The sequence below is a fragment of the Phoenix dactylifera genome, chromosome 12 (genome assembly GCF_009389715.1).
Source record: "Phoenix dactylifera cultivar Barhee BC4 chromosome 12, palm_55x_up_171113_PBpolish2nd_filt_p, whole genome shotgun sequence".
NCBI classification, from domain to species: Eukaryota; Viridiplantae; Streptophyta; class Magnoliopsida; order Arecales; family Arecaceae; genus Phoenix; species Phoenix dactylifera.
Genome location: NC_052403.1, coordinates 10,416,048 through 10,436,732, shown reverse-complemented (window position 1 = coordinate 10,436,732; position 20,685 = coordinate 10,416,048). Strand labels below are relative to the sequence as shown.

Below are 20,685 nucleotides of genomic sequence, written 5' to 3'. Positions count from 1 at the left end.
ATGGTGTAAGTTCTTAGTGGAAGAAATAGTGTTGAATGATGAAAGAAATGAACTAAATTAAATGCTATATTGGACTTATGGAGGAGTGCTTTAGAAGATAAGGTCCTAAAGATTAGAAGAAGAGAATATATGCAATGCAAATTTAATGAAAATGGAAATGAAGATGCAATGCCAGTTATGACTGATGACCAAGAAATATTTGCAAGTCACCAATTTGCTACTTAAGGAAAAATAATGGGAGATAGATGAAGATGTATGCAATGTAATTAGAGCTGGTTGAATGAAGTGGAGAGGTGCATCTGGAAAATTATTTGGTAGGCACATGCCTTGGAGACTTAAGGAAAAATTTTATAAAACTACAGAAAGGCCTGCCATGTTGTCTAGCTGGGATTGCTGGGTAATAAAGAAAGTACATTAAAACAAGTTGAATGTAGAAGAAATGAGAATGTTAAGATGGATGTATGGTAAGACTAAAAAGGATCAAATAAAAATGAATATATTGAAAAAGTTATGGGCATGGTACGTCGTACCGGCCCGAACTAGGTGGTACAGGGCATACCGAACCGGTTCGGTACTAGTACCTAGTATGGGTGGCGTATCGACACTCGGTATACCAACAAAATTATGTACCGTACCGTACCAACCAAGGTTCGCGGTACCGATCGTACCGACGTACCGGTCGGCTCCGGTATTGGTACGGTACCGGTGCCGAACCGAGCCGAATCGAGCTGAACTGATACCGTACCGATAGGGCACATTCGGCCTGGTTTCGACCCCATTGTCGTTTTTTTTTTTGGAGTTCTTTCACTTTTGGATATTTTTTGGATGTTTTATTGTTTAAGTTTAAGGTTAAAACTAGATGATGCAACTTATTACTTCCAAATGATTCAAATAATGAGATGAAGAACATAAAAAATTTTCAAATTAAGATACAATCAATTACATACATTTAAAACACTCTCGAATATCTAAAATCGGATCGAGTGGCGATACTTCTCGTCAATATCTGGATCATCAGCATAATATGGAAGCAAATCAACCCATCCCTCTAACCAAGCGGCATTGTAGTCTTGTATGCTCAATCCTCGAGAAATGCGCGTTGGGTCATAAGAACTCTCGGATCTCTCACTGAAGCTCTGGCTCTGAGAGGTGTCTTGATAAGGGGCCCATCCGAATAGACCGGCACCAAAATCCGACCCGTAAGACCCTCCGGGCTGCGCAGGGTAGTAGCCATCGGAAAATGACTCCGATGCACCATATCCATAGGCTGGCTGAGGCCGCGGATAATAGGAAGACTCGGAACTTGATACATCAATGGATCTGACTCCACATGGGAGGTCATCTGCAGCTGCATCCTGGCCTCTTGAACGACCTCGAGGAGCATGTGTAAACTGAGACTCACCGGTACATCGAAAACCTACCTCCGGCTGTGTCTCATAAGTAGTACCATACTGTCCTCCACTTCCTCCATGGCTAGTAGATCCATCACTACCAGAACCTTCATCGCTGCTGGTCCAAGTCTCCTCCTCGACACTCTCCATTGGGGCCCTTTTCTTTCTTTTCTTGTTTGCTGGGATTGACGCCCTCCTGATCGAGTCGACTGGGTAGTAGAGCGTCCTCGTCCTCGCATGAGAGGATCATCTCTCTGAACGGGAGCGTCGTACCAGTCATGCGGTGACTGGCTCCCCTCTAGCCACGTCATATCAGCTGTAGGAGTGCGTGGAATGTTGCGCTCAGCCCATTGCTGTGGATCGACCATAGCCTCGGTGGCTATGATGCTGGCTGGTCGTCGAGGCGATCCTGGCTCATCAAGCTCGGGCTCCTGCTGCTAGGCCGCAAGCCAGTCGAGCATAGGATTATCATCATCATCTATAAAAGTCCTATAGATGGGATTTGCATACTTGAGCTCCACTTCCTCCTGAATTTATTTTAGTCTCAACCGCAAATTGTAGTGCACATAAACTAGGTCGTTGAGGCGCTTTTGTGTCAAACGGTTCCTCTGTTTGCTGTGGATGAGGCCGAAGGTGGACCAGTTGCGCTCAGCCACTCGAGGAGACCGTTTGGGAGAGTATCCGGATAGCTATCCGCTTAAGAATTTTTGCGGATCCGCCAAAATGAATCCACCATTCAGCTGCAAAAATATTGAAGATAATTACATTTTACATATATGATGGCCTCATAGTTGAAGATAATTCAGATGCAAAAATGTCTTGCAGATTTGTATTGTACCTGGATTCATAGTTGTCTTGCTCACGACAGCTGGTCGCTGTCCAAAGCTGTGGCTGCCCTCTCTAAATAATTTGGTCTGTGGAAAGAAGCTTGTTGTAGTATGTCAATAATATAAGATCCGATATATTTACATATGTTACTAAATCATAGTTACCTCTTCTATACATGACGCGGCGACTTCTGGATCAGGCTCCATCTTATAAATAACATTACGCAGAGCTTGAAGAAGTTCATCATCCATACCAATTCCACTCTCGTACTGAAACCGGGGATTCAGATAGTATGCTGCACATAGATGACACCATCTTAGTATAATTATACAAATATATCAATCAGTATAATTATCAATATTATCGCTTACCTGCTAAATGCAATTTCCTACCCATTTGGGCTCCCCACCGCCGCTCAATGATGTCGATGTACTCCTGGGCATGGGCTACATCTGCCTCCATGATCTGAGCCTTTGCCTTCTCCATCATATGATACAAAAAGCCCATCTGGGGGTACCTCTCGCTATCCACGGCCCGCAGCACTTCATATAATGGTTTGATAGCCTTGACTATCGCATTGGTCCGCTGCCAGAATGACTGCCTGCTTACCAAGTCTTCCATCCTTCTTCCTTCAGTGCCGGCCTGGGCATATCTACTTTTCTGCCACTCGGGACTAACAAACAACTGACGTAGGGCTCCTTTCTTCTCGATAAGGATATCAAGTGCAATGTAATTCATAGCAAACCGTGTGACTCCTGGTCTAAGAATTTCTCCCCCTGCATACTTTCTCATTAATGAAAGAACCCAAGTATGGCTATAAATATACCTGGTGATGCGTTGAGCTATCTCCATCGTATGTTGCACCCTACGGATCTTTCCAATATTCATCAGGATGAGGTCGATGCAATATGCAGCACATGGGGTCCAGAAAATTTGTGGCCGCCGCTCCATCAAGACCTGCCCGGCCAACTTATATTGCGTCCCGTTATCAGTGACGACCTGCACGATATTCTCCTCTCCAATCTGATCAATCACCTCCTCCATAAGTCTGAGGATGTATGAGCGTTGTGCACCTTATCCGAAGCATCAACTGACTTGTGAAAGAAGGTCTTCGTATCACAGTATGTCAGAAAGTTGATGAAGGCCCGCTTTGTCGGACCGGTCCAACCATCACACATCAGAGTGAGCCCATATGTGGGCCACTTGCTCTTATATGAGCCAATCCAATTCTCTAGCTTCTTATTGTTGTCAAGAAGCTCACCGTAAATGTCCCTCGGGCCTGCAGGATCGACACCGGGATCGACAGACTGTATGGCAGAAATGGTAGACTTGTAGTATGTATTGTTTGCAGCATTCGTTGGAATGTGGATGAAGTGGAACCAGGATCCAATAGCTCGCCACATATCCTTCTTCTTCTCCTTCCATATTGTGTCTACCCTTTGCTGCTTCGAATCTCTCCTGGGGAAGGCATGCGGATCTACATCATGGATTGACGCACCTGGTGGAATCCCTCCGGAAGACTTCTTTCGGCCACCAAAACCATCCAGGATAGATGCAATCCGGCTACGTCCTCTGCCCTCGCCCTCCCTGACTAAGGTTGTCCTTTGAAACTCTGGATCTTGTCTGCTTCCACCAGAACCGGCGCCCGACTCGAAAAACGAGGGCCCAAATCGAGCCCGATGCCTCGCCACCTCCTCCTGCTGCCACCGATCATCCAGACTCGCCCGCATGGCAGCCTGGATCTGTGCCTCCTCCTCATCTGGACCCTCGACCTCCTGTGACTCCATCAAGTGATAGGAAGGTGCTTCTGCAGCTTGGCGTTCCACCTCTGCTTTCTGCTTGGCAGCCCTCTCCTTGGCTGCTTTGATCTCAGCGAAGTTTTTCCTCATCAGCTGACGGGTGCTCGGTGGGCACTCCGAGCATGCAGATATCTCACGAGAATTACCGGCTAAGTGCTGCTTTAATCTGGTTACTCCTCCTTTGAAGCACTTGTGGCAATAATTGCACTGAAACTGGTGCCGTTCACCGAGCATCTTCTCATGCTCCTAGCCAATATTACGCTCTTGGGGTTGCCCTCTTCTTGACGGCTCCATTCCTACAACCACATTAATTTTTTTCAATTTCTATTTTTTTGTAATTAAAAATTAATGTTTAAATTTTTTAATTAAATTTTAAATTATATAAATTCTGTAAAAACAAAAGTTAATGTCACCATTAACATCGTCCATATATCGACAACATATAAAAAATTCTAAGACGAAATGGAATCATTGAATCATTTCCTATTTTTTGGCAATTTTTGACTTAATTTTTTTAAGCAATTTAAATGAAATATTAAAAAAAACAATGTAGCGGAAAGAAATTTTACCTTATTTAGTTTTTGCTGGATTTTTCTTCAAGAAAAACGACGCTCTCCGACCTTTCTAATTTTTTTTCATGCCTTTGTCTTTGCCTTTCTCTTCTTTTCCTCCTCCTTTCTCTCTGCCTTTCCTTCACCTAAGCTGATGGATTTGGCTTCAGCATTCGGTCGGCTTTTATAGCCAACCGTTGAGGCACTGTGGCACTTTGAAAAGTGCCACTGTGAGCCACAGCGCGGCACTTTCGAAGTGCCGCACCGGCACTTTCAATTGAAGTGCCGCACAAAGCGGCACTTTCATTTGAAGTGCCGCACCGGCACTTTCAATTGAAGTGCCGCACAAAGCGGCACTTTCATTTGAAGTGCCGCACAAAGCGGCACTTTCATTTGAAGTGCCGCACAAAGCGGCACTTTGAAAGTGCCACAGTGTGGCACTTTTGAAAGTGCCTCTGGCTAGCACTTTCAAAGTGTGGTATTTTCAAAGTGCCACAGCGCTGACACTAAAATTCAGCACCGAACCGGTGCGAACCGGCTCGGTTCGCACCGGTACCGGTTCGCACCGGTTCGAGCTCATACCGGTGGGAACTGCTCGGTTCGCACCGGTTCGAGCATCGAACCGAACGATATGGGTCGGAACCGTTTTATACCCCGGAACCGGACCGGTGCCAGTCGGTACCGGTCCGGTGCCAGTCGGTACCGGTCCGGTTCGGGCTGAACCGACCGGTACAAGTCGGTTCAGCAGACCCTGGTACCAACACTATGCTAGTGTGGTAGTGATACGAGGTCCGGTACCGAGATGGCGAACTTTGATTGTGGGAGTTGTACAAATTATGGACAAAGTGAAAGAAAATCGATTCAGATGGTGTGGACATATACAATGGAGATTTGAGGAGGATGTAGCAAAGAGAGGTACTTTGGTTTGTGTTGAAGATGTTAAGAAAAGGAGGGGATAATCTAAGGTAACATGGATGGAGGTTGTGAAGAAGGATATGGAGAAACTTAGAATAACATCAGAGATGGTCTTAAGTAGGAAAACTTGGTGAATAAGGTTCCATAAACCCGACCCTCGAAGTTGGGAAAAGGCTAGATGGTTATGTTATGTTTTTTCTATTGTCTCATATGCATCTTGAAAAAAAGCGATCTCCTATGTTGTTTAAAAATAATAGATAGTTCTAAAATATATTCAAGCATTAAGCATAATAGAACTCTTGACAAATAGAAAAACATATTCTCATCCTAAAACTCTTGAAATTAATTGATCTTTTCGTTAGACATATAATAAGTTGTTTCAAACCATGAAATTTTATGCTAAGATTTTGGAGCCCTAAAAAAATTAATTATTTTAGAGTTAATATTCGAAATCAGTGTGCTTTCTATCATCAAAAATCAAATAACTTGAAATCCTTGGAGGGCATGTATGGATGTCAAGATGTAGTATTCAAGTAATATTTTCATTAATGGCTGTTAGTTGGTTTGGTGTGTTATACTTGTCTTGTAATAGTCAGACTATCTAAAGTCTAAATAATTCAGATGAACCTCATTTCCTTTAGAAGTTTATTTTAGGTATCATGGGAGTATTGGGAATCTCAATTATTGAAAGGCTGCAGGTTGTGTGCCCCTCCCATGCTCCTGTTATCTTATGTTCAAGGATCCAGGGCCCTGGAGGTTCCCCTTTTTTCGTTATCATGGACAATTCCTATCCTTTATTACTGCAGGCATCACCACAGTTTTTACCTTGCTTTCTCTGGATCTATGGTACTTCGGCTAATGCTTTATCTCATTGCCTCCATGGTTGTCTTGGGCTTTTCTTCGCATTGCAAATAATGTGTCCTTTTTATTGTCATATAAAGCTAACCAGATATTTTTGGCTTCTTCATCATAACCATCTTTCTTTTTCTCTTACTCAACACAATATCTTATACCTATGACAGTCATGCTGATTACAGTTTGCTAAAAATTAATTCTACTAAGAAATATCTGTAACTATATAATGTTAAAACTTACCAGCCATTTCCTTGTTGTTTACTCATTGAAGGTTGCCTTTAGAGCACTTGTTGGTGTGGGATATCAAACATTACAGAGTTTGCTCTTGGACTTCTGCAAGTGGCAATCAAGTGATGGACTTCTAACTGCCCTTCTTGACATGCTCGTGGATGGGAGGTTTGACATGAAAAAGAGAACTGTTATAAAGGTTGGTAGTTTAAGTGGACTTCTGCTTCATATATTCACATAGATAATGATTTTCTGCTCACTTCATCTTGGTGTTTATGGTGATACTGTGATACAGCTGATAATGTCATTATAATGCTGCTGGCAGAAACCTGTAAATTAAGCGTAATAATATTGTGTCACTGATGTTACTAATTTTCCTGAGTTTATTTTTTCCTTTTTTGTTCAGAATGAAGATGTGATTATACTTTTTCTAAATGTTTTGCAAAAGGTTTGTATGTTTTCTATATTTCTTTATCCTTTTTTTTTGTTTCTAATAGTGAACTCTAGTTTTTAATATCTACATATTCTGGTTGACAGAGCAGCACCTCACTGCAGCATTATGGACTTGATGTCTTCCAAAGTTTGCTAAAAGATTCCATTGTGAATCGAACTTCATGTTTCAGAGCAGGAATCCTTAGTTTTCTTCTAGATTGGTTTTCTGTAGAAGAAAGAGAGGACATAATTGCAAAAATTGCTAAGTTAATCCAGATCATTGGTGGGCATAGTATATCAGGGAAGGATATACGCAAAATATTTGCTCTTCTTCGCAGTGAAAGGATTGGATATGCGCAAAAGTGCTCGCTGCTTTTGACAAGTGTTCATTATATGCTTAAGGAAAAAGGACCTGAGGCATTTTTCGAGTTCAGCGGCCAGGACTCTGTATGTTCTGGGAACACATATTCCTTCCTATCCCTTATTTTTTGCTTTTGTTTGCATTATGATGTTATATTAAGTTTCTTTTAACTGAGGGATTAGATGATTTTTTTTTAATTTTATAAATTGCTATGCTTTCCTATTAAGCTTTTTGAATCAAGCTCATAAGTGGTGCATGTAATTCTATATATTGTTCAACCTTAACGTATCTGTAATTGTCAATTATGTAGTAAATTTTCTCCTTGAATTGTATTTGGGGGCTTATAAATTTGCATGCTGCATGATGGACATTATATCTTTTCTTGTTATGTAGCACTGAAGCTTTCTATTGTCCTTCTATATTTTTGGTTGGCCTCTATTTTAGTTCTCTTCATACAGGCGTTGTACCACTAATGGTGGTATTTTGTAGGGAAATGTATAAAAGGAATATTCTCTTTATGTTAGAATGCAGTTTGTTGGTTCCTAGATGTTTGATATGTCCAAATAAAAATATAAATGTTGCTGCTGGATATATGTACAGTGCTACAGTATCGAACTGCTAGTGTTGGTTGACTTAAATGAGCTAGTGCCGGTGTTTTGCTGAAAATTCAGTATCACCATTCACCGCTATAGTGGTATATGGAACTACTTTATTCAGGATGCATGGTTTCATGCAGCTGCATGAATGATAATATTTTCTCTGATAGCAGTAGTTTTGTCCTGACTCATGGAATTACTGGTGTGGGTAATGCATGAGATCTTAAGCTGTTGTTGGGAGATCATTTGCACAAATTTAATGGCCTCACTAACCTATCCTATTGCGAGCTTATACCGAGATTCATGTAAATCTGGCTGCTTCTGTAGCCTTGACATTAGTAGTAAGTGTGAAATGCATATCTAGTTGGTTGCTCACCGCTTTGTCTTGGGAAATGAAATATTCAATTTTGAAGAGATATTCCTTGCAATAATACTGAAGCTTTAAACAATTTACTGAAGTCGTATTGAACTGACAACCAATTATGATGAAATACCTTATGTTTTCCTGGACTTCAAATATATAAGACTGGTATGTTAGATTTTAATAAGAACAGAGCTAGGTGTGCATATTCTACTAAACATGTTTCCTGAGAATCATCTGATTGCACGTGCATTGTAATCACTCTGGGTGTTTTCAATAAAAATATAAAAAATGAGAATTTTATCTGGATCGGGCTGTTGGTTATGAAGAAAGTATGCTTACAGGATCAGTAATCAAAAATGAAATGATGAGATGGGTTTGTGGTGCAAATAGAAAGGATATGCCTAGAAATTAAAATTTTAGGAGCTGTGTCACTAGGGGTTAAGTTAATGAACAGGCCAGCAAAGAGTTTATGCTCAAACGTTGGTTTAAATATGAATTTTTGTGAGTAAGATGTTGTGTAGCTTAGTGTTGGAGGCGAAGAAAATACGCATTGTAGGTGTTAACAAAAAGTGGATCTATGGTACAAAGTGTAAGGAATTTCCTAGAAACAGGTATAGGAGTTTAAAGAGTGGGCCGATTAATGGAAGACCAACAAAAACTCTGTCCATCTACATGGTTTAAATTACTGTTGCTTGCCATTTTGAATAAATGCTGTCCATTGAAGCCATCACTAGATACAAAATTTATGTAATCAAAATTTGAATGATTGCCAGGTTTGGATGATTAAATGGAATTGTCCATTTTGAGAGTTATTACATCAACAAGTGAGGCTGCAGTTCTTCAAGTATTTGATGCCTGAAATTGTCGCAAACGAGTTCAGTGAAAAAGGCAATTTTTACACTAGCACAGGTAGGATAGACTTAGCCTAAGACAACTAGAAGCTGGACATTGACATGGCTTTAGGTAGGTTGTTAATATCTCCACAAAGGAAAGTGGGAGACTGGATCACGATTTCCTGTATGAAAAGGGGGGTTGGGGTGGATAAGCACAGTTTTTATGATCTCTTTAGCTATCGAAGACTTTTCAATGCTTCCATTGGTGATATGACTGTATGGGCTATGAAGGAAGATATGGCCTCATTAGTCACCAAGGATGCTCCACTTAGTGATTATGTAAAATCGACAAGTATAAATGATACCGCTTTATAGATTTCCACAGATAATGTAGAGGTGGGGGATGATAGATGCCCCTTGATTGCTAAAACAAGGTAGCATTGAAATCTATGAAAGTATGTAAAAAATTACATTAGTGAGTTAATGCATATTAATTAAATGCAGAGCATGAAAACTTCATTCATGTTACTGGTAATCTGTGGAAGCCTTTAAACATCATATATAATTGCATAACGAGACTTGCTGAGCTCAGAAAATAAAAATTATTTACCACTAATAGAGGTGCAAACTTCCATGTTCAGTTGACATGATCAATCAGCTATTGTAGTTACTACAAAAAAAAAGACAGACTTGAATTAATTGCCGAGACACATAAGGCTTTCTTCCTTTCTGAAAAAGCAATTACTGCGTATTGAAATTAACATTAATTTCAATTTTAAAGCAACTGACTTCCATATCTACTTGATATGCAATTTATTGGGTGGAACTTGATTGACCCAGGCACCACAGAATTTTAACATGCCTGTACCAACTTTTGAACCAATTGATTTGATCAAAGTCTTAGATATGTGACCTAAATCTCAACAGAATTATTTCAGTTCTAGCAAAATGGTTTTAATACTAGTCAGAACTGACTTGAGGTTGCACAACATTCTGAGTCAAATCCAAAAAGTTTAAACATGTCGTGGACCTAACGTGAGTTGGATCAGATCCGATATTAGTTAAATGAATAGATGCATGATGTTTGAGTCCACACTCAAAAACTTAGTTCTCTCCGAGTCATGATAAAGCTGAAAACCCAAAGCCACTATCTTTACTTGACCTACTGGCTCCTTTGTCCTTCCTCATTTCTGTTACTTGCTGAGATGTGATTCTTTTCCAGAAAGTGCTTATCAAATAGGAAATATGTGAGGAAGCTCTTCAATAGTTCAATCTTCATTTTAGAGAACTGTTAGTTGAATTACTTCCAGAAGAAGCTTTCTACAGAAGTAAAAGCTATGTATACACACTTCTGTATTTGGTTGATAACTGATATTTTTAAGGGTTTCTTCATTGATTCCAAACATAACTAATTTTTGCAAATACTGTTAGTGCCAATTTTGCCCCCCTCTGAAAATGAATCATACTTCTGAGCATAGTTGCTATTAAACTTTACATAGTGAAAGGCAATCTTTGTTTCTTGTGGACTATCCTTGTAGCTTCATCTAGTCAGGCTAGATCACTTGTCAAGAATTAAGTGGAAATATTCCTTGGTTTCTTTGGTTCTGATTGAAGGTTTTTGAAACCATCTTTTTATTTGGTCTTCCGATAATTGGTTTTATGATACTTACATTTCTGTAGCAGAACATAATGTTTGAAAAAACTTCATTTCTACCTTTCAGCTTTTTGACAGAGGAAAGTTAAATTATTGTGCTGTCTGCCATCTTTTACATGATCCAAATGTTGCTGCACTGATTTGCTTTCTGGCCTTCAGCTTTATTTTGTTTGTAGGGATATGTTACTACAATTTGACATATCATGATAACTCAGCTGTAAGCAAATGACACCAACATAATTTTCTTGTTCATGATAGGACTAATTCTTGTGGCACATTGAAGATGCAGTTCTTTTTCTGTTGTATTATGCCTGACATTTGCTGTTCCTGGTCTCCCATAATCCTTACATTTTTTTAAAAAAAAATTGCACATTACAATAATTCAAATGAACTGCTAGTATTTATAGTACTTTTATTAAGAATCTAAATTCTTCCTCTGTTATTTGCTGCAATTGTACATTTCCTAATGAGAGTTTCTTTAATTAGTAGTTTAAGTTTCTTTCTTCTGGCAGGGAATTGTGATCAAAACTCCAGTGCAATGGCCCTATAATAAAGGATTCTCGTTTTCATGTTGGCTAAGGATAGAGGACTTCCATGAGAGTGGCATAATGGGACTTTTTTCTTTTCTCACTGATAATGGAAGGGGATGCTTGGCGATGCTTGACAAGGGCATGCTGATTTTTGAGGTATAAATGTTTTGTCTAATTAAGCTCATATTCTATTGTTGATTATTATTGTTTATTGAAAAATGTTCCATTGAAAGCTCATCAACTTGAGGGTATAATAGTTACTCTTGATCATTATTATTATTTAATATTAATAAAGAAAAAAAAATAAGCATGATGAGCTTCTTTTGATATAAAGCTAGCCAATAGCATGTGAGATGTGCGATGCAAGTGACAAGCAAGGTGGATGACTCTGTGTAAAGCTTTTCTTGGAATTTTATGTTAGATGATAAATGTATTTCTACTTTTGATTGCCATAGGTCCATTGTTTTTGTCTTAGACAAGAGAGAAGCGGAAGATCTAAGCTAGTAGGTGCATTATGCGACTTGTGGTGCTTAAAAGGGAGGGGAGAGTTGAATGTCCAGCTACACAGATGCTCGCTAGATGTTTGCTTTATATAATAGTAGAGATGATCTAGGGAATCCTGAATTTTCCGATCATTTTACAAGTTATTTAGCATGGTTCACGTTTACTTTCATGAGCTTGCGTAACAATTAAAAACTCATATTACAGTAAAAATTGAGAAAATGAATCCTTCTTACATTCTTTCGAGAGGTGTGATAGAGCTCCTTTGTGAGATTCCTTAACCTTGTCGCATCTTGGAGTGTTATATCCAAGGTTAGTTGAACTGGTATTAAGATCCATACCGGTCAGTTACCAGTTTGATATGGCATCAGTTCGGTACTGTACCGACACAAGTTACGCTGTGGCGTGCTGGTTCCAAATTGTCATGCATTTTTTTTTCAATTTTTTAAGCTTTAAGAAAAGTAATAAAATTATTTTTGTTTTTTGAATGATTTTAAGTCTAATTTGATATTTCTTGAAGTTTTTTAATGTTTCTATCGTCTCGGTACACACTAAATGATACTTCTTGATGTTTTGGAGTGATTTTTTTGCATTACCGGGGTATGGCTCTGAAACAATGCTACATTGGGGAGACAAAAATTTGGCAAATTTGTGTCATCGGGTTTGCTACATCTAGCCTTTTGCTTTAGTGTGAGGCTAAAACCAAAATGTAAAGAAAAAAGCCAGCGATTTTGCATGCTAGGAGAAGCAACATGAAATATCATAAAATCAATTAGTGAGATATAAAACACAAAATGATACAATCAATTACATTTATTTAAAGTACAACATACATACCGATATCTAGAATCTCGTCGAGTGGCAATGTCTCTCGTAGATATCCGAATCATTAGCATAATCAGGAGGCACATCAGCCCATCCCTATAATTAAGCGTCGTTGTAGTTCGATATTTTCATCCTATAAGAAATCAGTTTCAGATCAATCACTGTAGCTCTAGCTCTGAGAGGTGTTCTCTGGCTGTAATACAGCTGTGGAGGTGTCTATCCGAATATACTGACAGCAACATCTGATCCATAAGATACTCTGAGCTGTATAGGGTAGTAGTCACCCATCACGCCCTGAGTCCAGAGGACCAGAGCGCAACAGACGCCGCACCCCTATATGGCAAACCGTACAAGCATGCAAGGCTGCAAATCATATTAAAGCAATGACAAATTTCTGAATTTTTTTTCAATAATTTATTCAAAGCAATCTTTCAAAGTTTCAAAATACCATATGTCAACATAAATCAAATACTCTAACTAATCTATCAAAAATGCCAATAATTGAATAAAATCTCAAGAATCTAGCGACTCCCTAATTCCATGTGATCATGCCTCTGGATCTGAAAAATAGAAAAAATAAGATAATGAGCTACACTAGCCCAGTAATCAACATAATACCCTAGAGTGGGGTCAAAGCATGCCAAATATTTAATTTAAACACAGAATAATGATTAAAAAATAAATCATAAATAACATGTTTTCTTTTGAAATTTACTATACATTTTCATAAAAACCATGATACTAGAATCCCAACATAAATACGCTATGGCCATGTAACCCAATGGTATGGGTCGCACAAAGTGCCCAAAACCACTATTATTAACCACCTGTGGCAGAGGTGTCCAAAAATCACTATTCTAATTACCTGTGGCAACGATGTCCAAAAACGACTATTCTAATCACCAGTGGCAATGGTGTCGAAACTTGTTTCTTACAAATACAAGTCGACAAGGCCAACGAATAATCTCCATTGGCGGCGCCAGAACAGATCATAGCCATGTTGAGAATACATACATATAAAAACAGATTTCATAAGTTGTCTAGTCATATTTTACATATTTCATAGCATATAGCAAAATTTTCAAATGATTTATAACATGTTTGACCCATTTTACTAAGTACAAAACATATTTCAAAATTTAATCAACTGATAATTATTTTACCAATAATTTGAAACAAATACACTTTGAAGCATCAAGTTATGTACCTCTTAAAATTGTCATCATTTTGGAGAGTGTCCTCAACTTACCAATGCTGAAATTCTTTCTTCCATATAGACAGAAGCACTACCAAGGGCCTGGCCGATGGATACTTGGCCAAATAGCTCTGGACAAAACTAATGAGCATAAAAGTTTTACCAGATCCGGGGCGTGAGCCAGAATGCAACCCCCCGGTCTATCATTTACTAAATTTCTAACCAGAAATTAAAGCCTTCTAACCGATGTGGCTTCATTTGCTTCAAATGCCTTGGATGGATAGAAATGTCAGCTGCTATAAAATCTTCCAAAAATTTAGGTTCGGAATATTGTAATGTTTCATCTACATCCTTGGTGTTTCTTAATCTGGACATGAGGGTCCTTGCTGCCTGAGGGGCCTTTGCCCATTGGTATTCAAATATCGTGTCTACACTTCTTTAAATAACTCCACAGATACGACAAAGAATGCCTAGATCATCCTGAAGTATGGGGAAGTGCTTGCATTCTTCTTCTTCTTCTTCTTGTACAGCAGCTGGCTCAACATATTTAGGACTCTTTGAGTACTCCATATCTAATGACATTTCTTTCCAAGGATCATCTAGGTGATGCTCATCATTTTCTAAGTTTTCTGCCTCATCTTGTTGGCAGATTCCCATGATCGATGAATGCTCCTGGACAGCCGCAGATGAAACAAGCGTGGAATTTACATCAGTTTTTCTTTTGTTTTTCCCTCCATAGTTATTTCAAAAGCAAGAGCTTTTCCACCTGTCTTTCACCTCTCTTCTCTGCATAATCTTGGTTCACAAGATCCTGAAATCACTGCTTCTCAGGAAATTTCTGTAGGACAACTTTTTGATATTGAACAGATGGTTGCCAGTTTGCTCTAAATGCAACACTATCATCTCACTTATCACTTCCATAGTCATAGGGACTGATCTGGTTTGAATGACTTTCTTGTGTTATCATGGCTTGTCTTTGGAGGCTCTCAATTCGAGTTCTTATGATCAGTGTTTGTAAATCAGAAGATTTCCTTCCAGAATTGGAAGCATGTTGACTTCCTGTTTGATGGATTGCATCTTCATCATCTGAAACAAGAATTATGGCAGATGTGCTGTCTTCCCTTCTTGGTATTTTGAGCAAGAATCTGAAGGGCCATTTGCAACATCTGGAATTTTCCTCTGCATCATTAAATCAGAATCACCACAATACAAAATATTCTGAACGCTGGACTTGTGTGTTTTTTTCTTCTTTTTTTTCTGCTGACATTCTCGTCGATCTGAGTTCTGATTCCCTCTGGTTGATAGGTCTGACCAAGTATTTATCCCACGATGAGAGCTAGATAATAGACTTGGATAGGAATTTGCAAGTGATGGCCATAATGTGGACAAGAATTTGATGACCTACATCCTCTGAGCATGGAGAATTTCATACTCTTTGGTTACACTTCCATATATTCCTTCATCCAAGCTCTCCAAATAATTTGACAAAGCAAATGGATTTGAATAATCTCTAACTTTGGAGGAAAACTTTTCTTTGGCTTTCTCAAAACCAGAACATAAAACTCACCTCAGATTTGTAACGATAGTTATTATCCTCATCGTCTAACTTTGATCTTTTATGTCTCTAAAGATACATATCCAGGTTCAAGATTTCTGACGAGCTGTGCTCCTTGGGGGTTTCCATCAAGAATCATTCTGGGAGGAAGAAACGAGTCACCAATTTCTCCTACGAGATCAAAGGATTCTTTCTCCCTTCCTCTCCTCTTCCCCCGGCGCTCATGGAATGAAAAAAAGAGGAGTTGCAGTCAGAGAGAGAGATGAGAGTGGCATGACGGAGTTTGGTTGCAGCTGTTTTAACTCCCCGCGTAGTCAGGGAGTTTAACCGCCCGCAGCCTCATCGCTCCGAGGAAGACGGAGCAAAGGTTACTCTGTTCTAGTTCTTCTTTGGGGTTATGGGCTGAAATCGGCTGGGCCTACCGGCTTCAGCCCATTTAGGCCTATTCTCACATCACCGAAAGACGATGCCTCAAATGTACCATATCCATATCCATATTTGTATGGATCATAGACTGCCTGTGGCTACGGATAATAGGATCTATCGTACAACTCGGAATCCGATATGTCTACAGATTCTACACTATGTGCAAGGTCATTTTCAGCTGCATCGTGTCTTTAATAATCTCGAGGAGCCCGTCTTCAATATGAAATTGTATCCTTGCAGACTCTACCAGTTTGTACACTGTAGTCGTTATCTTGCATCCGTAACTTGAGACTCACTTGCGAATCGAAGATTACTCTATGTCTGTCTTATAAACGATGGTATCATATCCTCCATTCTCTCCCTAGCCACTAGATCCATAATCGCCAGAACTATCATCACTACCCTCTCTGATCTCTGAATCTGTGTGAACTGACTCCACTCTCTCCATCGGGCTGCAACTGCCTTTTCTTTTTCTTTCAGGCTATGCTGAGCAGCTGCCTGCTTTTCTTTCGTGCCTCTCTCTGTCTGGCTATGCTGGGAGATAGATGATCTTCTCAAGGAGTTCCTTTTTTTTCTCTAGAAAAAATCTTATCGAAGAGCTTGAATACAAGGTTTCTCCTAGAGGAGATCATTGTCGCCATTGTCATCGATCAACAAACTTATGGTCAACGAACAGTTTTGTTACCTAGCTCTGTCTTTATTGCATGTTTTTCGAAGGAAAAATGAGGAGTTTTCTATCTTAAAAGAAGTTTTAGGAAGCGAATTTATAGAGGAGCACTTGATGATGGTATATGATGAGAGGTCATGTTGCCATCATGCTCTTCCTTTCTTGAACATCGTGTTAAGATCCAAGGAGAATGACATCTAGCTTTTGGAATCAAGGTCTTGCAAAGACGAACCAGCTTACGCAATCCTCGCCAAGATGGAGACCACAACCTTTGGCAATTTGCTCCACTGCCTTGCCATAGTCTTGGAGGACATTGGATGACTTCATACTCTTAGTTTCTCGAGTAGTCTCTTGCTCAGATTTGTTGTCCTCCAAGATCTTTATATGGTGAGGTATACCTCTAAGCTTTGCATTGGAACTTTATTGCTTATTAGATGAATTGTAAGTAGTGATCCTTTCAACTATATCATGGTCTGGGTGGAGTCTGTCATCAAATTTAGGAGAGAGTTCAAGGTCAGTGTGACTCCTTTAGAAGATTTCACCTACTAGTATTTGGACTAGATTCAAAATAGTAATTTAGAATTTAATTGACATAATGGGATGAAAAATCTTGGCATCATATTCCTTGAGAAGCTTTTATAACCTTTACATTTTCATATAGTTGTTAATTTAACTACAGATAGAATATAGAGGGCTTATTTAGTACAAGAAGCACTTACTTTGGATTAGTAGGGTGAAACATTTTTCAGGGCCATTTTTAATGCATTTGTTTGCTATGGATGATTATGAAGTAATTTGATTTGAGATCTCTCTCTCTCTCTCTCTCTCTGTGTACCAACTTGATATATCTGCTTTTTATATTTTTATTTTTAAAGTTGTAGCTTGATTCTAGCTGCGTAATTTCGATGACTGCAGGAAATTAATCTCCTGCTTGCCTTCTGATGGATTCATATTTCTTGCAGTCCGTTAACCAGAAAAGGCAGTCCATTCTACTACCTGTAAATCTTTTTCCCAAGAAGTGGCATTTCCTTTGTATCACTCATAGCATAGGGAGAGCATTCTCTGGGGGGAGCTTACTCAGGTGTTACGTTGATGGTGATCTCATATCCTCTGAAAAATGCAGGTCTGCAGAATCCCATGAATATCACTCATTATTTCTATTTCTTCCCACCTATCACTTTGTGATATATATTTAGTCCTTTTTACTTTGTCCGCTATACTCAAAAAAAAAGAGAAAAACTTTGCGTTTGGTATCATTATGTTTCAGGTATGCAAAAGTTAGTGAGGTTATGACTCGCTGTACCATAGGAATGGAACTTAGACCAGCTGATGAAGAGCTCCACTCATTCAAATTTGGAAAAATATTTCCATTTTTTGGTCAAATTGGTCCAGTCTATGTGTTTGGTGATGCCCTTTCATCTGAGCAAGTAAGGGGTATATATTGCCTTGGTCCAAGTTACATGTATTCATTCCTTGGTGACGAAGTCCTCCTTGCTTCTGACAATTCACTGTGTAATGGAGTTCTAGATGCAAAAGATGGCCTTTCAGCAAAGATCATTTTTGGCTTGAATGCGCAGGTTTCAGTTCTTTTATTAGTAAATTTTTCTTCATAACATGGTCTCTCATGACGTTTTTGACAAGTCAAGGCCGAATAAACTAAGCCCCCATATTTTTCTCTCCAGGCTAGTGATGGTAGGTCTTTATTCAATGTGTCACTAATGCTGGACAATTCTTCTGAGAAGAACTTATTTGAAGCCATAGTTATGGATGGGACAAAGTTATGCTCTCGTCGCTTGTTGCAAGAGATTATTTACTGTGTTGGTGGTGTGTCTGTGTTTTTCCCATTTTTGACCCAGTTTGATAGGTCTGAAACAGATAATGGGCAGTTTGACTATTCATTGATCAGATCTATTACTAGCGATAAATGTGCGGCTGAAGTTATTGAGCTTGTTGCATCTGTTTTAGATGGGAATTTCCCGAATCAACAACAGATGCTTCTTCTTTCAGGATTTTCTATCCTTGGTTTCTTATTTCAATCTGTTCCACTCCAGCAATTAAATATGGAAACACTTTCAGCCTTAAAGAATATGTTTGATGTCTTGAGAAATTGCGGTAACCAGTTCAGACTTTCTTTTCTGAATATGTATATTGATTGATTCATAATTCAGTTTATGTTTTTCACTTATGCCCTGCATGTCAACTCACTATTTCATATTTTACTCAGGCATGTCCGAAATGCTTCTAAAAGATGCCATGTTAGGAATATACTTGAATCCACATATTTGGGTCTTTGCAAATTATGAAGTGCAAAGGGATCTTTACATGTTCCTCATTCAGTATTTTGAGAATAATAGAGCCTTGTTACCAACATTATGTGGGCTGCCTCGGATTCTAGATATTATATGCCAGTTCTACTGGGATCAAGCAGATTCTCGGACTGCTGTTGGGGCCAAGCCTCTTTTGCATCCCGTAACCAAACAAGTAATTGGAATGAGACCGGGCCTTGAAGAAGTTCATAAGATACGTCTTCTTCTGTTAAGTCTTGCAGAAATGAGTTTGATGTATGTGCTGTCATTCACATATTTATATACCTTCATGATTTTTGGGTTCTTCAATATTTTGAATAACCTCTTTTTTTTTTTGTTTACATTGCATGTCCTCCTGTAGTTGTAGCATTGTCATCACTTTTTTTTTATCATAATTTTTTATGGAGGGAAATTGGACTTGCAGGCAAAAAATTTCACCACCTGATATAAAGGCTCTTATTGCTTTTTTTGAGAGAAGTCAGGATATGGTATGCATTGAGGATGTGTTACACATGGTTATTCGTGCTCTATCTGAGAAGCCTCTGCTAGCTTCTTTTCTTGATCAAGTAAATCTGCTTGGCGGTTGCCACATTTTTATTAATCTCCTTCAGAGGTGTGTAGTCAATTATATTAACTTAAATATAGCAAAAATATCTTGCTTATTTTTTTATTATCCCGAAGATGTTTCATTGAAAAGCTCAAAAGCATAACAGTAACAGACAAACCTTGTTATTATGTACTTCAAATACTTGCCCTTTCAAATGTACATAAAACTTCTGCAGTTTCCTGTGTGAATAATATAATGGGAAAAGTCCTTGTTTTAAACAATCCAAACTAAGGTCGGTGGAACTGTTCCGAACCGGACGGTTCCGGTCATTTTGAGCCATACCGGTGGCTCACCAGTACAGTTTCGACAAAGAAAATGAGACCCATTGCCGGAGTCGGAGAAGGAGAAGGAAAGAGAGCGAGCGGGAGAGGGAGGGAGAGGGAGAGGTCAGGATGCCGGCGGAGGGCCGCGACAGGCGAGGCTGCAGCGGGTTCCCTTATTTCATTTAAAAATTCCAAAATTTTTTAAGCCGCAACCGAACCCCTATTTCGTTTGAAATAGGAGAACCCGACACGGCCCGTACTGACTTGTGCCGCCGGAGAACCGGTACAGTGCCCGGTATCGGTTCCTCCGACCTTGATCCAAACCAATACAAAATAACATAGAGTATCATGGGAAAAACATTTGATGAAAAAAGGTGACAAACTGTGTTGATTGCCTCAGTCCAAAAGTATTTTGGAAGATGGCTCTCACACAGCATGGTCCTAGTCTTTTTTTTAAGGGTTCTATTTTTTCTTTCTTCCACCCCATTCTGTTGGGGTGTCTTAGGTACAGAATAATTATGTTCTATTTCATTTTCATTTCAAAACTTTTCAAAATCATGATTTTGAAATTCAGTTCACTTATTTTAGGGACTTGCATAACTTTTTCATTTAAAAGAAAACATCTTTCATTGGAAAGGACTTGCATACCTTATTTCAAATCTTGAGAAAACATCAATGATGAAAAACCATAACGTTTGCCACCTAGACTTGAAGTTCTAGTTAGCCCAAATAAATCTATATGCAGAAGTTCTAATGCCCTAGAAGAAACTCTAGTTTATTTTTCTAGTTGGCATGCATTACAGGTTATATCTTTTTCAAAACTTAATTTGGGTAGACCTTTAACTAGATCTTTTCTAGCTAATTTTGAAATAAGGTCCATGCTTGCATGAGTTAATCTATAATTCCACAACCAACTAGTCTCACTGATTTTGATATTTATGGCAACCAAACATTGCATGTTTTTTGTGGATAAATGGTCAAGATTGACAAAGTATACATTTTC

General features: G+C 39.0%; 2 protein-coding genes across 2 annotated transcripts in view; one reads left to right on the top strand and one right to left on the bottom strand.

The window, feature by feature from the left end:
* Positions 1–20,685, top strand: part of LOC103724019 (BEACH domain-containing protein B-like) — a 124,077-nt gene that overhangs the window by 63,898 nt on the left and 39,494 nt on the right. The window contains 9 exon segments of the mRNA XM_039132591.1: positions 6,611–6,766; positions 6,974–7,015; positions 7,105–7,446; positions 11,320–11,493; positions 17,469–17,629; positions 17,774–18,083; positions 18,189–18,618; positions 18,731–19,067; positions 19,237–19,425. Of these exon segments, the coding sequence (XP_038988519.1) occupies positions 6,611–6,766; positions 6,974–7,015; positions 7,105–7,446; positions 11,320–11,493; positions 17,469–17,629; positions 17,774–18,083; positions 18,189–18,618; positions 18,731–19,067; positions 19,237–19,425 (2,141 nt within the window).
* On the bottom strand, positions 818–5,254 carry LOC120112756. Its single transcript, XM_039132592.1, has one exon. It carries the CDS (start codon positions 3,261–3,263, stop codon positions 2,580–2,582), a length of 684 nt encoding a protein of 227 aa, XP_038988520.1. The 5' UTR covers positions 3,264–5,254; the 3' UTR covers positions 818–2,579.